Below are 16,930 nucleotides of genomic sequence, written 5' to 3' on the forward strand. Positions count from 1 at the left end.
ATACGGAGAACTCCGATGGGCATTGGCCGAAGGAGTTCAGTTGCTGTTTTGAATCATTTATTAATGGCAACATTTAACATTGTGGACAAAAATTGTAATGTTCCTCAAGCTGCTATCATAAGATATGTGCGTTACATATGTGCTGTCACCTTCTGTATTCATGAGACTTTTCTCTTTGTACGCCAAATACGAATAGAGCGCGCCAAATTCGGCATGTATGCTGATATGTATCGTATTTTTTTATACATGTACGCTTTAATCGAAAGAGTTGCATGTATATTCGAAAATTGATTTTTCATATTTAATTTTTCGTATGTATCGCATGTTGTGTACAACTTTAAGAGTTGCCATCTTTGAAAACACATAACGTGCGATAGCAACTTTAGCTCAAACACCGTTGACCCTTGCCTTCAAGCGCTCTGTTTACTGAGACTTTTGGATTTTGATTTTTGACTACTGTGCGACGACGACAACGGCGATGAAAAGGGCTCCAACACCAATTTAAAACCTTGGCCTAATGTCCTTATTTCCTTTGCGTGATGTGTTTCTGTGTGTGTGTATTTACTTTTACCGGTTGTTTGCAAAAAAAAAGAAATAAACAAAATGAGAAAAAATACAGAACTAACCTACTTTCATAGTAACTAGAACACACTGCACTATGTACTGCCTCCACCCGCCTCCAATTACTCTTACCAACATTTTGCGTTGAGATGTGCACATAGATATGCATGTAGGTTATAAAACATAGCATTTTCTTTCGGCAAATGAATGTTTGGCCACAGGTAGTGGAACGGTGCGCGGGCGCATCTTGTGTCGGTCAAGGCAAATTGCATTGGTTTGCAGTCGCGTCTGTAAGAGGCAGCAGCAACTGCAAGTAATATTGCTGTCAACGGCTCAAGGTTGCAATGTGTGGTTTATCCATTGTAATTATACCGATTTAATGGGAGAACAAAATAACGGTTCTAAAGAGTTCTGTCTTGGAAAGAAAATTTGGGGACATTGTTTGTTTAAAGCCGTTACGTAGTCCTATCTTCTTCACCTTAAATTTGAAATTGACGTTTTTAACAGCAATAGCCAAGTGCCGGTACCCAGATCTAGCGAAATTGCGAGCTACAAAAAGGAGGCCCCTTATCATTGAGCTTAAACTTCAATCGGACTTGATATGTGAGAAGTTTGCCCCTGTTCCTTCGTGGAATAATCCTGGGCAAAATATGATTTTTAGTTATTAAATAAAAGGTAATAACGACTAGATAAGGAATATGTTTTAGAACAGGGCCTTAGAAGCAGCTAGGATTAATTTTTTTTCATGTTTGATTATTCGAGGGTTGCCTTTTATATTTCGGTATTGGACAACCCATGTGTTGCAATCTGCCAACTGACAGCTCTATGGTAAAGCTGGACCTTTTTTGAGGTTATACGTACTCAGAACGTATTGACATACGAGCGCTATTTGTTTTGTTTAGAGTGACTCAAAAGATTAATTTCGCCCCAAAAATGGAATTACCTCGTAAACATTTTCTAGTGATTATTTTTTTACAACTTTCGACGTGGATTAACTCAACAACAGTGCATCGATTAACTTGATTAAATTTTTGGCGATGAAGCTTCACCAAGGACCAGTGTTTATCGATGGTATCTCCCGATATAGTGTGCCAAATTTGATCGAAATCGGATGAAAAGTGACCAATTTATTGCCTCAAGACTTAAAAGTCTGGAGATCGGTCTATATAGCGGCTAAAATCCGATTTTATGAGATCAGAAGATCAGGTTTATGTACAAAGAATACGAAATCATCAAAAATTGTTCGGAAAATATTTTTATGTCCAAGATATCGGAAAACTTATAAATACCCAAAAAAAGGTATTTATTGGGTATTTACCCAATCATAAGGAAGAGTATTCCACATACTTATAGTCCCTATGAAAAACTGACATTCAGACACTAGACTTCGCAGTCTTATTGGTAGCGTACATAAGGAAAGTCGTTTGCAGAGTTGCATTTTTCAACGCGACGCTCAAAAATGCCCAACGCTCATTCTGTTTTGGTCTTAATGCTGACGACATTTGTGAGGTACTTTGCCATGCGCCACTCCGTTCGGACTCGGCTATAAAAAGGAGGCGTTAACTTGATTAGTAGAGCCCATCATTCTCTTTTGGCCTTAATGCGGCACTCCGTTCGGACTGAGCTATAAAAAGGAGGCGTAAACTTGCCGTAGTGCCGTAGTGCGACCCTCTTTGGGGAGAAGTTTTTACATGGCAAATGTCGCCAAAGATTTTTGAATTCAGAAATGCCCCATGGAACCATTCGAAAAGAAGTCTTCGTACCCTCTATTACCAGGTATATTGGAGTTTAAATCGGCTCTATAAGTAACATCTCTTTCTATCAAATAGATACTTTGACAATGTTTACTACACACAGTCTAGGATATCGGTCATTATATCAAGGGTAACACAGTGTCCGTAATCGTTACTTGACCAAAGAAAAATGTTTCATCCTCTCGGCATAGATTACAACAATTTGTCTAGCCACAATGTTCACAGGGATTAAACGTACACTAAAAATAGAGATATGAGCTGAAACTTTGCACAGATTCCTTTTTTGTCCATAAGCAGGTTAAGTTCGAAGATGGGCTGTATCGGAGTACATCTTGATATAGCATAAAATAAAAGCAACATTTATTATCCGATTTTGTTGAAAATTTGGAAAGTGAGTTGTGTTAGGCCAGTCGACATCCCTTTTCAATTTGGCCCAGATCGGTCCAGATTTGGATAAAGCTGCCATATAGACCGATCTCTCGATTTAAGATTTTTGGCCCATAAAAGGCGCATTTGTTGCCCGATGTCGCCGAAATTTGGGACAGTGAGGTGTGTTAGGCCCCTCGACATATTTCTGCAATATGGCACAGATCGATTCTGATTTGGATATAGCGGCCATATAGACCGATCTCTCGGTCTATATTGCTCTACAAAATTGAACAATGACTTGTACTTATTAAATCACTCAATATCCGTGTTAAATCGGACCATATTTCGATAAAGTTGCTATGGGGGCAAAAATTATGCATTTTTCACCGGATTATGACGAAAAGTGGATTACATATATACCAGAGGTGGTGGGCACCTAAGTTCGGCCCGGCCGAACTTAACGTATTTTTACTTTTTTATATTGTTGTCTTTAATAACAAGGCGCAAGGTTAAGGATTTATTAACCTACGATTCCCTTTGGAATGTTCCCTTAAAAAGTTGGAAAATTTACCATATATAAAATTAGGACAAACATTTTTTCAGGTTAGCATTAATTTCAGTGCATCAGATGATGCCAAGCCACGCTTTGAATCCGGCTGAGTATTGAACAGTAGGTGTATTTCTAGAGCACCGTCCACCAGACCTCAACATCATATAGCTTTGTATGTAGGTCTGACAACTGGAGTAAACCCCCCAATCATTGCCAGTGGCCTTCTTACAGGAGTATAGGGCAAAAGTTGCTTTTTTTTCCCCTTTCCAAAATGTTGGATTTTAAGTTCAATTTTCTGTTCAGCAAAACACATCGGTATTTTAGACCTAAACAGATTAACTCCTCTTTCCGCCTTCCACTTTGTCATCGTACGTAGAGGTTGCTGAAGGATGACTCTAAGAATGCCGAGAAACTTTGCCCTAACCGCAATAGTTACGTCATCAAGATACGCGACTATAGCGGTGTACAACACTAACATTTATACGAAAAAGCTAATATTGATAAAACAAAATAAAAACACGTCATTGTTTTAAAAATATATACCTGCTATTTTTGGCCTTTTGAATCGTTATACGACCTATTGTCATTAACGAAAAAATTTCTGTTCAGTGTTCTCACTTAACGAATCGAATTACAGGGTGCTTTGGATAGGCAGAAAAGATGCGACCACATGCATAAAGAAAAAATTGGTCTTATAAAAGACTCCTGAATCGACCAAATGCACATGGCAATTGGTAGACTGTGCCTTCGATGGGCTCTTACTCCACACATAATTTTCTATGTTCGTGGCCAAGGATAAAACGAACAGAAACACACGTACAGTGTAAGCAACTTTGTGTGGCTTCGTTCGATTGACCCATTGTTGTCAGCTACTTCAGTTAGTTGATCGTTCGGGTTTTTCTGGCCCTCAAACAAACACACTACTTAAATATCATCGGCCTAGCGTAATAGTCTAAACCTTAGTTAAATATTTATCGTGTGCATATTCTACTTACCCAAGATGGACAAAACGTATGTGACGTTCAATTTTAACCTTCGTATGTTCACTAGTGGTGCAGCCCTTCCAGGTACAAACAAATCTTGTTTTATTGGCCTGTAAGAAAAAAGGATAAGAACAAAATGTCGATTAATGATTGTTAACATTTGTAAAATTTATTGTCAAATGTCAAAACTGTATAACCTACTTTTCGTCTATAGAAGCGGGCATAAACTTTCATGTTGTGTTATGATGCGATTAGAAGTAATTAATAAAAGAACTATAAAATATTGGGAAAGATCCACACACAATGCAGCCAGCCGATTTTTCTTTAAATTCTTGCAATAAAAACCGGTGCGTTGCCGGTGTCAGTCACGAATGAATGTAGTGGTGAAGCGGCGGTAAAAGCAATGCATATTTTTGAGCGCCATCATGTGCTCTGCATAACGGCGCTAAACGAAAGGATGCCGATTTGAAACGATGACGACGAAATGCAATAACGCTCACTTGTTCGCTAGCTTCCGTGCCAGCCAGGCAATGGGGAAACGTGTTGCAACTCCCCAGCACTCAACAATGAACACCGAACACAATGCACACAACTCAGGGTTAACACCTTCTGGGTGAGCGACGGGATGGGGAGACGGACTTGTACATACTACATGTACATGGCTTTCATCTCCTGTGCCCTTGCCTGTGCAAGTTTAGTTACATTGAGCTTTGGGGGCAGGGAGGGAGAGGGAGAGAGTGAAAAAAAAACAAAATAAACATGAGGTATAAATGAAATCGGCACGAGGTCATTTGTAAAAGTAAGGCAAAGAATGCAGGCATGCTGATGGTTAGCCATGGACGAGTCGCAACTGTATGCTCATGGATGTACATGAACATGTATATAAGTACATGGTATATAGATATGCTGCCTATGTACATATGTTAAACATAAAACTTTGAACGTTATATACTCCGTTTGTTCTATTCGACAAGTCATATACATACATATAGGTATATATAAATATATGTACAAGTGTATGTAGACTAGTGACTATGTATTGCCTGTGACCCACATCGGTCTTGGAGAAGGCATAAAAACTGGGTCACTGTAAGCTTCTCTAAGGATTGCAATTCTTAACACTTGATAGCTCTTAGAAGAGGTGCTAGCAATTTGATGCGCAGTAAATTGATTTAGGCAGGCAGGCAGACCGCTTCCATCTCACTACCGCTTCCATCTCACTGACCCTGTAATACTGTGAAGGCGGCAAAGGCAGTGGTAGCGGCAGCCATAACCTTGGCATGATTTTAAGCTAGTCACATATTTAAGCACCAAAACGGGTTAGTTTTAATGCTCACCTTATTTTCTGGGCTTTTTTTAAATGGGCCTCCCATTTAAAAATCTTAAGCGGGAGCGGAAGCCTGCTATATTTTCTATGCTAAAACAACATTCTTTTCGAGCTTTCCACTAACCGCAAAGAGATGCTGCCAGCATTCAGCGATATATTGCACACTCCTTAAAGTATGCCACAGTTTTTGTTTTTGGCGCAATTTTGATAGGCATTCCAATTCAAGACTTCATATTATTATGAATTTTGGTTTTATTTTTGCATTTTGTTGTAAATGGCGGCAATGTTGACATTTTTTTATGTTGTTGGTTTTGTTATTGTTTAAGATAGCATTACACTGACGTGATGATGATGATTATGAGGTGGAGGTGGAGGAGATGTTGCGATGACCCAGATAGCAATCGCTTGGTTTTTGTGTGGGCCGAAATTTGTGGTCGTAATTGTTTCGCAGTTGCTGCACTCTGAAACTGTGTCAATATTGTTTGTTTTGTTTGTGTGTGTGTATGAGTGTGTGTATACTGAAGTGCATTTTCAAACAATTTCAGGGTCAAGTAATTTTGCATTCATTTAAGCGTCACGCTTTTCTGTTGGATGACATTTTTGTTCTTGGTGTACATTTGCCATGTAATGCATAAGTAAAAAGAAGGTTCCTTATCATTGAGCTTTAACTTGAATCGGACAGCACTCATTGATAAGTAAGACGTTTGCCCCTGTTCCTTAATGGAATGTTCATGGGCAAATTTGCAATTTGCATAAGTAATGGACCATTTACTAAGCGAAATAGTGAAAAAATAATGCCAAGGAAAATATTAATGCAATAGTCACAGCTTAATATTAGCAATCCCATTTGTATGGAATGATGACGCCCAGTACGATATGATATTTTAGAATAGAAGGGCCGAGTTTTTAGAATGATTATCTCCTCCTGGGAACATATAAAAAACAATAGCTTGTTATACCCAACACCATAGGATAGGGGTTAAATTCATTTAGTCATTCCTTTTGCAATGCACATTTGCCCATGAACATTTCATTAAGGGGCAAACTTCTCACACATCAATGAGTGCTGGCCGATTCAAGTTTAAGCTCAATGATAAGAGAGCTCCTTTTGATGGCCTTGTCCGAATGGCGTGCCTCAATGCGACACCTCTTTGGGCAGAAGTTTTTACATGGCTTCTAGGCATGTCATAGGATAGGTTGGGCACGAGTGGCAGTCCTTTACAGACCCCCTTAGACAATTGAAGGTCCATTGTGATACCACAGTAGCGACAGACCAAGGCTTCTGGTGGGAATCGAACCCACGACCCCTGCAATGGTAATCCAAGCACTCTACCAACTCGGCTATCGGGGCGCCCTAGGCATGGCATAGTACCTCACAAATGTCGTGTGGATAAAAATTCGCTGAAATTTTTTTTGATGTTCTCGCCAGGATTCGCAATTCGCAATACGGTGGCCTTCGTCTGTAACACATCGAAATATCAATTTCCGACCCTACAAAGTATATACAGCGGTCAAAAAAAGTATTCATCATTCAATGTTTTTTTTTTTAATAAGTCTACAAAAGACAATTGGAATAAAAACATATTAAACTAATGATGCAGTAGTGCTTGTGTGATATATATGTACACAATTTCATTGTTTTTAAAGAAAAAAATAGTATTTATTGGAACAAAAAGGGCCATTTTACAGCTGAACACAAAAAATTAAACAAAAAAAGTATTCATCATTGCAAAAAAACAAAAAAATAAATAACATAATTTAAAAAAATTAATACTTTGTTATTCGACCACCGCGTCTTATAACTTCTTTTAAACGGTTTGACATCGATTGGACTAATTTAGCGGTTATATTTTGGTCTATATTAGTCCATTCCTCCATTATCACCTGTTGCATTTGACTCTTGCTCGAAAAATTGCGCGTTCTCAATTTGCGTTCGAGATGTTCCCAAAGATGTTCAATTGGGTTCAAGTCGGGACTTTGAGGAGGAGTTTTAATGACTTTGAGGCAGTTATACAGCATCCACATCTTGGTATTTAAAGCAGAATGTTTGGGGTCATTATCTTGATAATATTGAAAGTTATTACCAAGCCCAAGTTTTACAGCACTATCTTTTAAATTCCTCTTTAAAATGTCAATGTAATACTTATGATCCATTACTCCATTAATAATTTCAAGATTTCCCGCTCCTGAAGCCGCCATACACCCCCAAACCATTAAACCACCTCCACCATGTTTTACAGTAGCAACTGTGTTTCGTTCTTCAAGCTCTGTATTTGGTTTTCTGTACACTATGACCTTTCCATCGCACCCAAAAAGATTAAACTTGCTCTCGTCTCGTTTTCCAAAATGATTCGGGCTGTTTTACATACATTTTTGCGAAGTTTAGCCTTTTCACTCGGTTTATTTTATTTATAAAGAGCTTCTTACGTGCATTTCTTCCTCTGTAACTATGCCTTTTGAGTGTATTTCGAATTGTTTGTGTAGTAACTTCCTTCCCTAAATATTCCATAGTATTTTTACGAAGAATGGTCGCATTTGTCTTCGGAGTTTTCTGAACTTGCCGCACTAGCCAACGCACATCTCCAACTGAAAGTGCTTTTGGTCGACCAGATCTTGGTTTATTGTCAACAGTTTTCGTTTCTGTCCACTTTCTGATGATGGATTGTATAGTAGATCGTGGTCTATTTAATATTTCACTGATAGTTTTTTGAGTTAAACCATTCCTGTGGTGTTTTATTATCAAAATTTTTACCTCATCAGAAACCTCGTTTTGCTTACGACCCATTTTGACAAAAACTATATTTTCAATGAAATTAAATATTTGCTGTCAAGGGCAAAGCCTCCTTTACTAAATAAAACAGAAAAGGGGGATTCCCAAATAATATTTGAATTTGACTTTGATGATAGCACATCAATGATGAATACTTTTTTTGTTCTGTTTTTGGTGTTATTATATAAAATTGCATTTTTTGCGCTAATTAAATTTATTTTTTGAATTTATTTTATAACATATTACGGAAAATAAACTATTGCATAAAACTGCATTATTTGTTTACTTTAAATTTTCTTCAATTACCCAAAATAAGTGAATTTATTATCAATTTTGCTAATGATGAATACTTTTTTTGACCGCTGTATGTCTATACGTATATACGTCTCTATCCGGGTGTCTGTCTGTTGTAAGCACGCTACAGCCTTCAATAATTGAGATATTGATTTGAAATTTGGCATAGACCCGTAATTTTTGTATATGCATGTTAAGTTCTTAAATGGACATGAGCGTAGGAAGGCCTCTGGGGGTGGGCTAAACACCCCCATGAAAGTTTTAGCCTCCCCCCACCAGAATTTTAAAAATTTCATTGTGTTCGGCAAAATTTGCTAATTTTATTTGCTAATTAATGCCAATGGGTCAAATCGCACTATATTTGGATTAGCTTCCATGTAGACCGATCTGCTTATTCAGTGCCTTAAGATTATAAAAAAGTTTTTATTACCAGATTTCGGTGATATTTGGAAAAGTGCTCCATATAAGGCCATATTTAGATATAGCTATCGTATAGACTGATCTGCTGATTTAGGGTCTTAGGCTCATAAAAGCTTCATTCATTATTAGATTTCGCTGAAATTTGGAACAGTGAGTAGTCCCGGGATCCTTATTTCCCTTATTTAAATGGCCCGGATCGGACCAAGTTGGAACAAGTTGCCATGTGGAGTGATCAGTTGATTAAGAGCCTTAAATCCATAAAAGGAGCATTTATGACTCGATATTCGTAGTAAATATGGTCCTTATTTGGACGTAGCTTTCATATAATACGATCTTCCGATATAGGGTCTTTATCCCATAAAAATCGTAGTTGTTACCCGATTTCCCCTTAAATTTAAATCTGAGACTTATATCAGCCCCCTCGCCAAAATGTGACCAGATTGCCCATATTGGATGGATATAGTGAATAAATATAATTAAATAGGATATTAAACATATCCATGGTGGTGGTTATCCAAAGTTGTTTTGTAATTTGTATTAAAATTTGATTTCAATTTCAATTTCAATAGGCAGACGGCCAGATAAATAAACCGACAGACAGATGGGCATGGCTAGACCGAATTAGGAAATGATTCTGAGTCGATTCGTACACTTATCAATGTGTCTATTTCTCTTCTTTACGGTTGTTGCAAACAAATGCGCTTAATTATAACACCCTGTACCATAATAATGATGTTGGGGGAAAATTACAAATTATTGAAAACGAAAATTCATATTGAAAAATTAAAATAAAAAAAAATAAAGATATCTTAATATTTTCTTTTTTAATTTTGCAGTTAAAAGGAACTTTTTTACAAAAGAACCCAAAATACCCATTTTGGGTAAAGATTTTATACTAAATTGGTTGTGAAGACCTCAAATATCGTTTGGTGCAAAAAATGTTTTGCATGAGTTTAGGAGACACATGAAGAAAACAAAACGTAAATCCAAAATTCTGGGTTTGGATTTTGAGATCTCATGGGTTTTCAACATTTTTTGATCAAAATGAGCTATTTTGTAGTGCAACAAAGCCTCTAACATTCGTAGAGGTTGACATATGTTGTTAAAATTACAAGCAAATTTTTTTGATAGAGGCGAAACAACGAAAATACTTTTTTTTTTTAATAAAAAACAAATCACAAAATATTTTTTTGTTTTAATTTTTTGACTTCCAAACTTCATACATTTTAACTGAATAATCGGATTTGGGTGGTTGTAAGTTTTGTCACTTATCCAAATCATCGAACGACAAATCCCTCCATAAACCGCGAAATACAAAACCTGCCTCGGCCAAAATTAAAAAAAAATTAAAAGTCGTAAATCCCCGAGGTCAGAAGAGATATTGTAGACCTCAAGCGGATTTTTTTTTTAAAGGAATTTTGAGCTCTTTCCAGCTAAAAACGAAATCGGACCACAAATGAAGATATGGCAACCCGAACAATTTTTCGAAATGCCCGGACCAACAAAGACCATAATTTTGCGTATGATATCATTTACAACTCAGGTCTAACCATTCAAAATTTCAAAGACATGTCTCTTACCTTTCTCAAACGACTGAATTTTTAACTAGTTTTTTCGATTTTGTCCCACTGGGAGGGGACAAATGCTCAAAGAATCGCTTGATTTGCAATTGAATTAAAAAGCTATATTAAGAGATCTGTAAGAAATTTGTAACAAAAAAACTTACTATGAAACTGTTTTGGCAATTTTATATGGCTTAGTACATGTAGAAACTAAAACATAAAGGGGAATTTAGGTCAGTGTAATGCAGGCTTGCCATATTGTTAGGATTCAAACTTTTGAAGAAAATAAATTTGGAATCGCCATAACTTAAAAAAAATGCCCGTATTATTGCCGCCTAGTCCTTATGTATATGATTTTGATCAAAACCCAGAAATACTCTGGAAGTTGGAGAAAAAAACGTTGTGCAAAATTTTTTTTGTGATTCAAAGTATTAAAATTAAGGAAATTCTACAGAATAACATCTTTGGACTTCTTATATCTATTCATTTGTTTTTAAAGTTATAGCGGTACTAATATTAATTTGCTAAAAAATTTGAATACTGACAATATGGCAACGCTGCATTACACGGACCTAAAACCATGCTCCTTCTTTATATATAACTGGCAAAAAAAAATGAGCACTTTTTTCAAATGGCTTTTCTCCAGAGAATGCCTCATACTATATGCATTTTACATAATTGTTGTCCATTGCCTCTGAATTTCACTGCCCTGTAGTATAGGGTATCTCCGAGCTGTCCAAACACATATTAATAAAAACCTATTTAAGTCTAATGTCTAAATTCGTGTTGACAGCCACCTGAGCGTATGGTTTTTTTTATTGAAAAATATTCATACGCCACCCCAGACCAACTTTAACCATCTCTTGTATCTGGCATTTATGTTGTTCTGTCTGTCAAGCTTGACAAATGAAATGCCACTGAAAAAAGGAAAATTATGGAGTTTGTTTTTTGAAGTAAACAGTTGGACAGCATGGAACAATTTCTTCATTAAGACATTTTATAGCATTTGGGGATCATGTCAACTACGCAATTTCATCCAATTTTATGTTCGCACAAAACTCTTATAGCTCCACATGCGAACATTCTCTAAAAGTCATCTAACAAAAGCTTAGACATCACTCACACACTCTCCCACACATGCAAACATTCCAACTAAATACACAATCGGAAATGGTAGGCACATACATCTGTATCAAATTGTTGTTGGTACTGGCAGTGAGAGAAGGAAACTAGCCACACAGACAAATCCTAGCATATGGCTCTATCGATGGAATTGTGTAAGGCAACGGTGAAGATTTCTCCTTCAAGGCTCTGGGTTAACATAATTCAGCATAAATCTTGAGGTCCTTATTTAATTGCGGTCATGAATGCATTCGCTCAAGCACTAAAGTATGGACTGCCCTTGCATAGGGGTGGGTTATGTTTCCTTTTTGGTCTTTAGATTGTCGGGGGTTTGTATTGCGTAGCTTGGGCATCATTAAATGGAGTTTCTTAGTTTCATTTTGTGGGAGGATAATAAAATACATTAGACTCTGCCTAATTACCAGGGTAAAGAATGTAATATGTGTTGGTCATTTCCGCTGTTGAATTGTTAAGAAGGTGGGAAGGGCATATATTATCGAGTGGAAGAACTTTCTTGTTTCGGTCGGGGCTCAGCAATGTCGGGTATAAAGTAAAAAATGTATGTTGATACATTGCCTAAAAAGAATGGTATACATTAAGATTTGAGTCACAAGGACATTATTTATGAAATCAAATTGGTGTATAGCCAGAAAAAGGGCATACTCCTAGCAGGGACGTAGCCAGAAGGCCAATGATATACTACCAACTTATATGTAACGATGATATTTTTCGCGTTAGTGCGTAAACGTAATTATTATTGTTATGTAGTTATTATATGGGCTCCTACCTAAAATAATATCCTGGCTACGCACCTGACTTACACATTTATTCATTATTTTCAAATCCACGGGATCTATAGTGAGTGAATAGGAGTATTACCATGTTTAGGTAGAAACTGAAGGTCAACGCCTCAATTTCCTTCGTGTTGTTTTGGGACTTTTGTTTATGAAAACATGTTCATGTGAGAAACTTGCTATAGCAAAACATGGATCGATTTGGCCAATATACAATCTACCTACATTAATAAATACCAAGCGCATAGCTTTACTCTTTCGCAGTTTAGCGTGTTTTTTGACAGAATTAGAGTTTCAAACGATCAAAAATGTATATACAGTTTGTAGGGTCTCCTCAATATTTCGATGAGTTGTAAACAGAATGACGGAGTTAGTACACCATCCATCCTGTGGTGGAAAACATAAAAATGAGTCGACCTTTATGTAAGGATGGGCTAAAGTCGGCAAAGCCAATCCTAAACCACATTGGGTTGTAGGCTAATTCGTCCAAATAAAAAGTTGCTTTAATTTGAAAAAAACCGTACATATTGTAGGAGTCAAGGTGGAAATTGTTATGCATAATGTTGACAAGATCGGCTGTTAAATGCGTTTGTAAAGGCCCTAAAAGTAATTCATCAGTAATGAGCATGTCATTGTAGAAACCTCCGTGCCTAGTTTCGTGAGGATCGTTTAACAAATTACCAAAATATTGCAGCATTAGATAAAATCGGACGAAAATTTGTATGGGACTTATATCTAAGACAGAACCGATTACAACCAAAATCGGCCCACATAGTAAAAGACATACAAGAATACGTTGTGTACAATTTTCACCTGAAATGTGAAGAGTCATAATAGAATATCTCGTGCAAAGTTTCGCATAATCGATTAACGAATTAATACATATTAGCAATATTAGTCCCAATCGGACATGTATATGGGAGCTATATCGAAATCTGAACAGATTTTTTTTCAATTTAAATAGGTTTTGTCTCTAGGCCAAAAAAATGCTGTAATATTGTAGTGGGGTAGGGTATAAAAAGGATATGACGAAACCGGGCCCCTTATTATTCAGCCTAAACTTTAATCGGACAGCACTCATTGATATGTGAGAAGTTTGCCCCTGTGCCTTAGTGGAATGTTCATTGTCAAATCTGCATTTTTGTGACATTTTTGCCACGGCCTCGTCCAAAAATTGGGTTAAACAATATTGGAATTAGCCACTAAATTAAAAAAAAAAAAAACATATAGAATTTATTTAAATGTTTTGCCATATCAGACTCAACACAATACATCATGTTTGAAATAACCATTTTGCTACTCCAGCAAAAAAAAAAAGAACAGATTCAACAACTGATTCGTAAAAATTGCTTCGAAGTTCATTTGAATTTGGCGATTATCTCGGTTTTCTTGACCGACTCTCGGTTTTCTTGACCGATTTTGATGAAATTTCATACATTCATTATTATTTGCTGCATTCCTTATGCTATAAAGAAAACGAAACAAGTAAAGGGTATTAAGTTCAGCCGGGCCGAACTTTGGATACCCACCACCTCGGGTATATATGTCAACCCCCTTTCGTCACAATCCGTAAATTCGGCACGGGCATTGAGTGGTGTTATAAATATAAGTCACTGTTGAATTTTTGTATTTCAAATTTCATCAAAATCGGGTAATAAATAAAGCTTTTATGAGCTTCAGTCCCTTAACCGGCATATCGGTCTATATGACAGCTATATCAAAATACAGTCCTATTTTTGCCATATTCGGGTCGTATGGCGGGCGGCCTAAAACTACTCACTGTTTAAAATTTCAGTGAAATTGGATAAAAAATAAAGATTTTATGGGCTTCAGACCCTTTATTGGCAGATCGGTCTATATGGCAGCTATATCTAAATATAGTCCGATCTGAACCATATTTGCGTCCGGTATTCGTTGGCTTAAAACTACTCACTGTTTCAAATTTCAGCAAAATCGGATAAAAAATGAAGCTTTTATGGGCTTCAGACCCTTTATCGGGAGATCGGTCTATATGACAGCTATAACTAAATATAGTCCGATCTGAACCATATTTGGGTCCGATGTTCGTAGGCTTAAAATTACTCACTGTTTCAAAGTTCAGTGAAATCGGTTAGAAAATAAAGCTTTTATGGACTGCAGACCCTTTATCGGGAGATAGGTCTATATGACAACTATATGACAGGACTTTTTAAAAGAAAGTAAATGCATTTTTGATAAAGCTTAGAATGAACTTTAATCAAATATACTTTTTTTACACTTTTTTTCTAAAGCAAGCTAAAAGTAACAGCTGATAACTGACAGAAGAAAGAATGCAATTACAGAGTCACAAGCTGTGAAAAAATTTGTCAACGCCGACTATATGAAAAATCCGCAATTACTTTTTGGGCAACCCAATATATCTAAATATGGTCGATCTGAACCATACTTAGGCCAGATGTCGGGAGGTTTAAAATAACCCACTATTTCAAATATCAGCGAAATTGGGCAATAAAAAAGCTTTTATGGGTTTCAGACCCTTTATCCGCAGATCGGTCTATATGACGCCTATATATAAATATAGTCCAAAATGAACCATATTGGGATCAGATGTCGGGAGGCCTAAAATTACTCACTGTTTAAATTTCAGCAAAATCGGAAGAAAAATTAAGTTTTTATGGGCCCTTAGACCATTTATAGGAAAATCGGTCTATATAGCAGCTATATCCAAATATGGTCCGATTTGGTCCGTTCAAGAACTTAACCAGCGTGCATCACAAAATTGCCAAATTTCAGCTCAATATCTCAATTTTTGAATCCTGTAGAGCGATTACAACAGACGGACGGACAGACAAACAGACACACGGACATCGTTAAATCGTCTTAGAATTTTACAACGATCCGAAATATAGATACTTTGTAGGGTCGGAAATTGTTATTTCGATGTGTTGCAAACAGAAATACTAAATGATGGTCATTCCTCCCCCATATCCCTATCCTACGATGGTGGGTATAAAAATACTCATGGGAGTTTTTGTTCGCACATTAAAATACCTACTTTGGGATGGATATTTCTTCATTGCGTAAATATTACCAAACCATATATTTGCCTTGGAAATTCTTGATGTGTTTTCTTACACCCAGCAGCCATTTGTCCGTTGTTCTAATGAATTTTGTGATTGAATTCATTTACCAAGTTTACGCACTTGACCGAGCTGACTGTTGACTAAAAAACAGGATTAATGTTGTGAGTGAGAATCTGTCTATATCAGTGATTATTACAATTATTTACAAGCACATGGGCTAGCTTGAGATTATTTTCTTGTGTACGTACACAGTAAAGTACAATAATGCGAGTAAGTTTGTCCATCATTAGTCTATAATACTCACACGCTCTAATACTCACACTTTTTCTCTTGTAGGGGTGATACAAGAGAATAATTATTGGTCCGGTAAAGGTATAATCATTTGAGGCTATCCAAAAACTATCGAAAAAAATTCGAAAAACTTTTTGGTTTTACAACAAAATAAAGGTGTTTTTACTGTAAACGAAGCTCCCAAAGGGTTTACAATAATGCTAGGTTTGTGGCTAACATTTGATATGGTGAAGCGAAACATTACAACAGTTACAAAACAAGAAAAACTTCGTAACAAAAGTATTTTGTTTGTTGCAAAAATATCCCAAAGGTTTTATTTTTTTGCATGTAATAGGCTTATCGGTATACATTTTTTTTTATTTAGAAACCATCATTTGAAACAAGTCACTAAAAGGGTTTACAGAAATCGCACATATAAGAATTTTGAGAAAATTTTTGTTTGATTTGATAAAATATTGCCGACCTTCGCCAAGCCACTTTTCTCCCCAAAACATGACACTTTATATGACAGAAAAAGTTTTTTTTTTAAATTTTATTCGCCTACTTTTTATGCCAACTCAACTTTCATATGGAACAAGAACCTAAAATGGTTTCCAGAAATCTCAATCCTAAGAATTTGGAGAAATTTTTTGTTGGGTATACAAAATTTTCGACTGTTGACAAGCCAATTTTCCCCCAAAAACATGAATTTGTATGAAGGTAAATAATTTTTTTTTAAGTTTCATTCGTCTACTTTATGTCAATTCAAATTTTATAGCAATACCTCTTCTTAACTTGAGCTAAAATTTTACGAAGATGGCTATATTCTTGCGTATTTTTCTAACCATTCGTCGTTAATGGGTTGAAGGGGGCTTTTAGCATAGAAAGTAGGACTACAAAAATAAATCCTTAACCTATGGTGAAGGTTATTTGTTTTTTTTCTTCTCGCTCTTTATTTGCTAACCCAGCATAGTGCTCTTTCTTTTGAAGTTTTCCAGCTTTAGTTTAATCGAACTTACCAGACACACAACTTTGTTGGCCATAAATACTGATCTGGGGAACTTTTCGAAAGGCCACAACTGGAGTAGGGGA

The 16,930-nt window shown here is 36.4% G+C and overlaps 1 protein-coding gene across 2 annotated transcripts in view; it reads right to left on the reverse strand.

The window, feature by feature from the left end:
• LOC106084263 (LIM domain-containing protein A) overlaps positions 1-16,930 on the reverse strand; it is a 906,287-nt gene that overhangs the window by 9,224 nt on the left and 880,133 nt on the right. For both annotated transcript variants that reach the window (XM_059363496.1, XM_059363495.1), the window contains one exon: positions 4,230-4,327. In XM_059363496.1, coding sequence (XP_059219479.1) covers positions 4,230-4,327 — 98 coding nt within the window. The remainder of the gene's footprint in view (positions 1-4,229; positions 4,328-16,930) is intronic.

The sequence above is a fragment of the Stomoxys calcitrans genome, chromosome 2, assembly GCF_963082655.1.
Source record: "Stomoxys calcitrans chromosome 2, idStoCalc2.1, whole genome shotgun sequence".
Classification (NCBI taxonomy): domain Eukaryota; kingdom Metazoa; phylum Arthropoda; class Insecta; order Diptera; family Muscidae; genus Stomoxys; species Stomoxys calcitrans.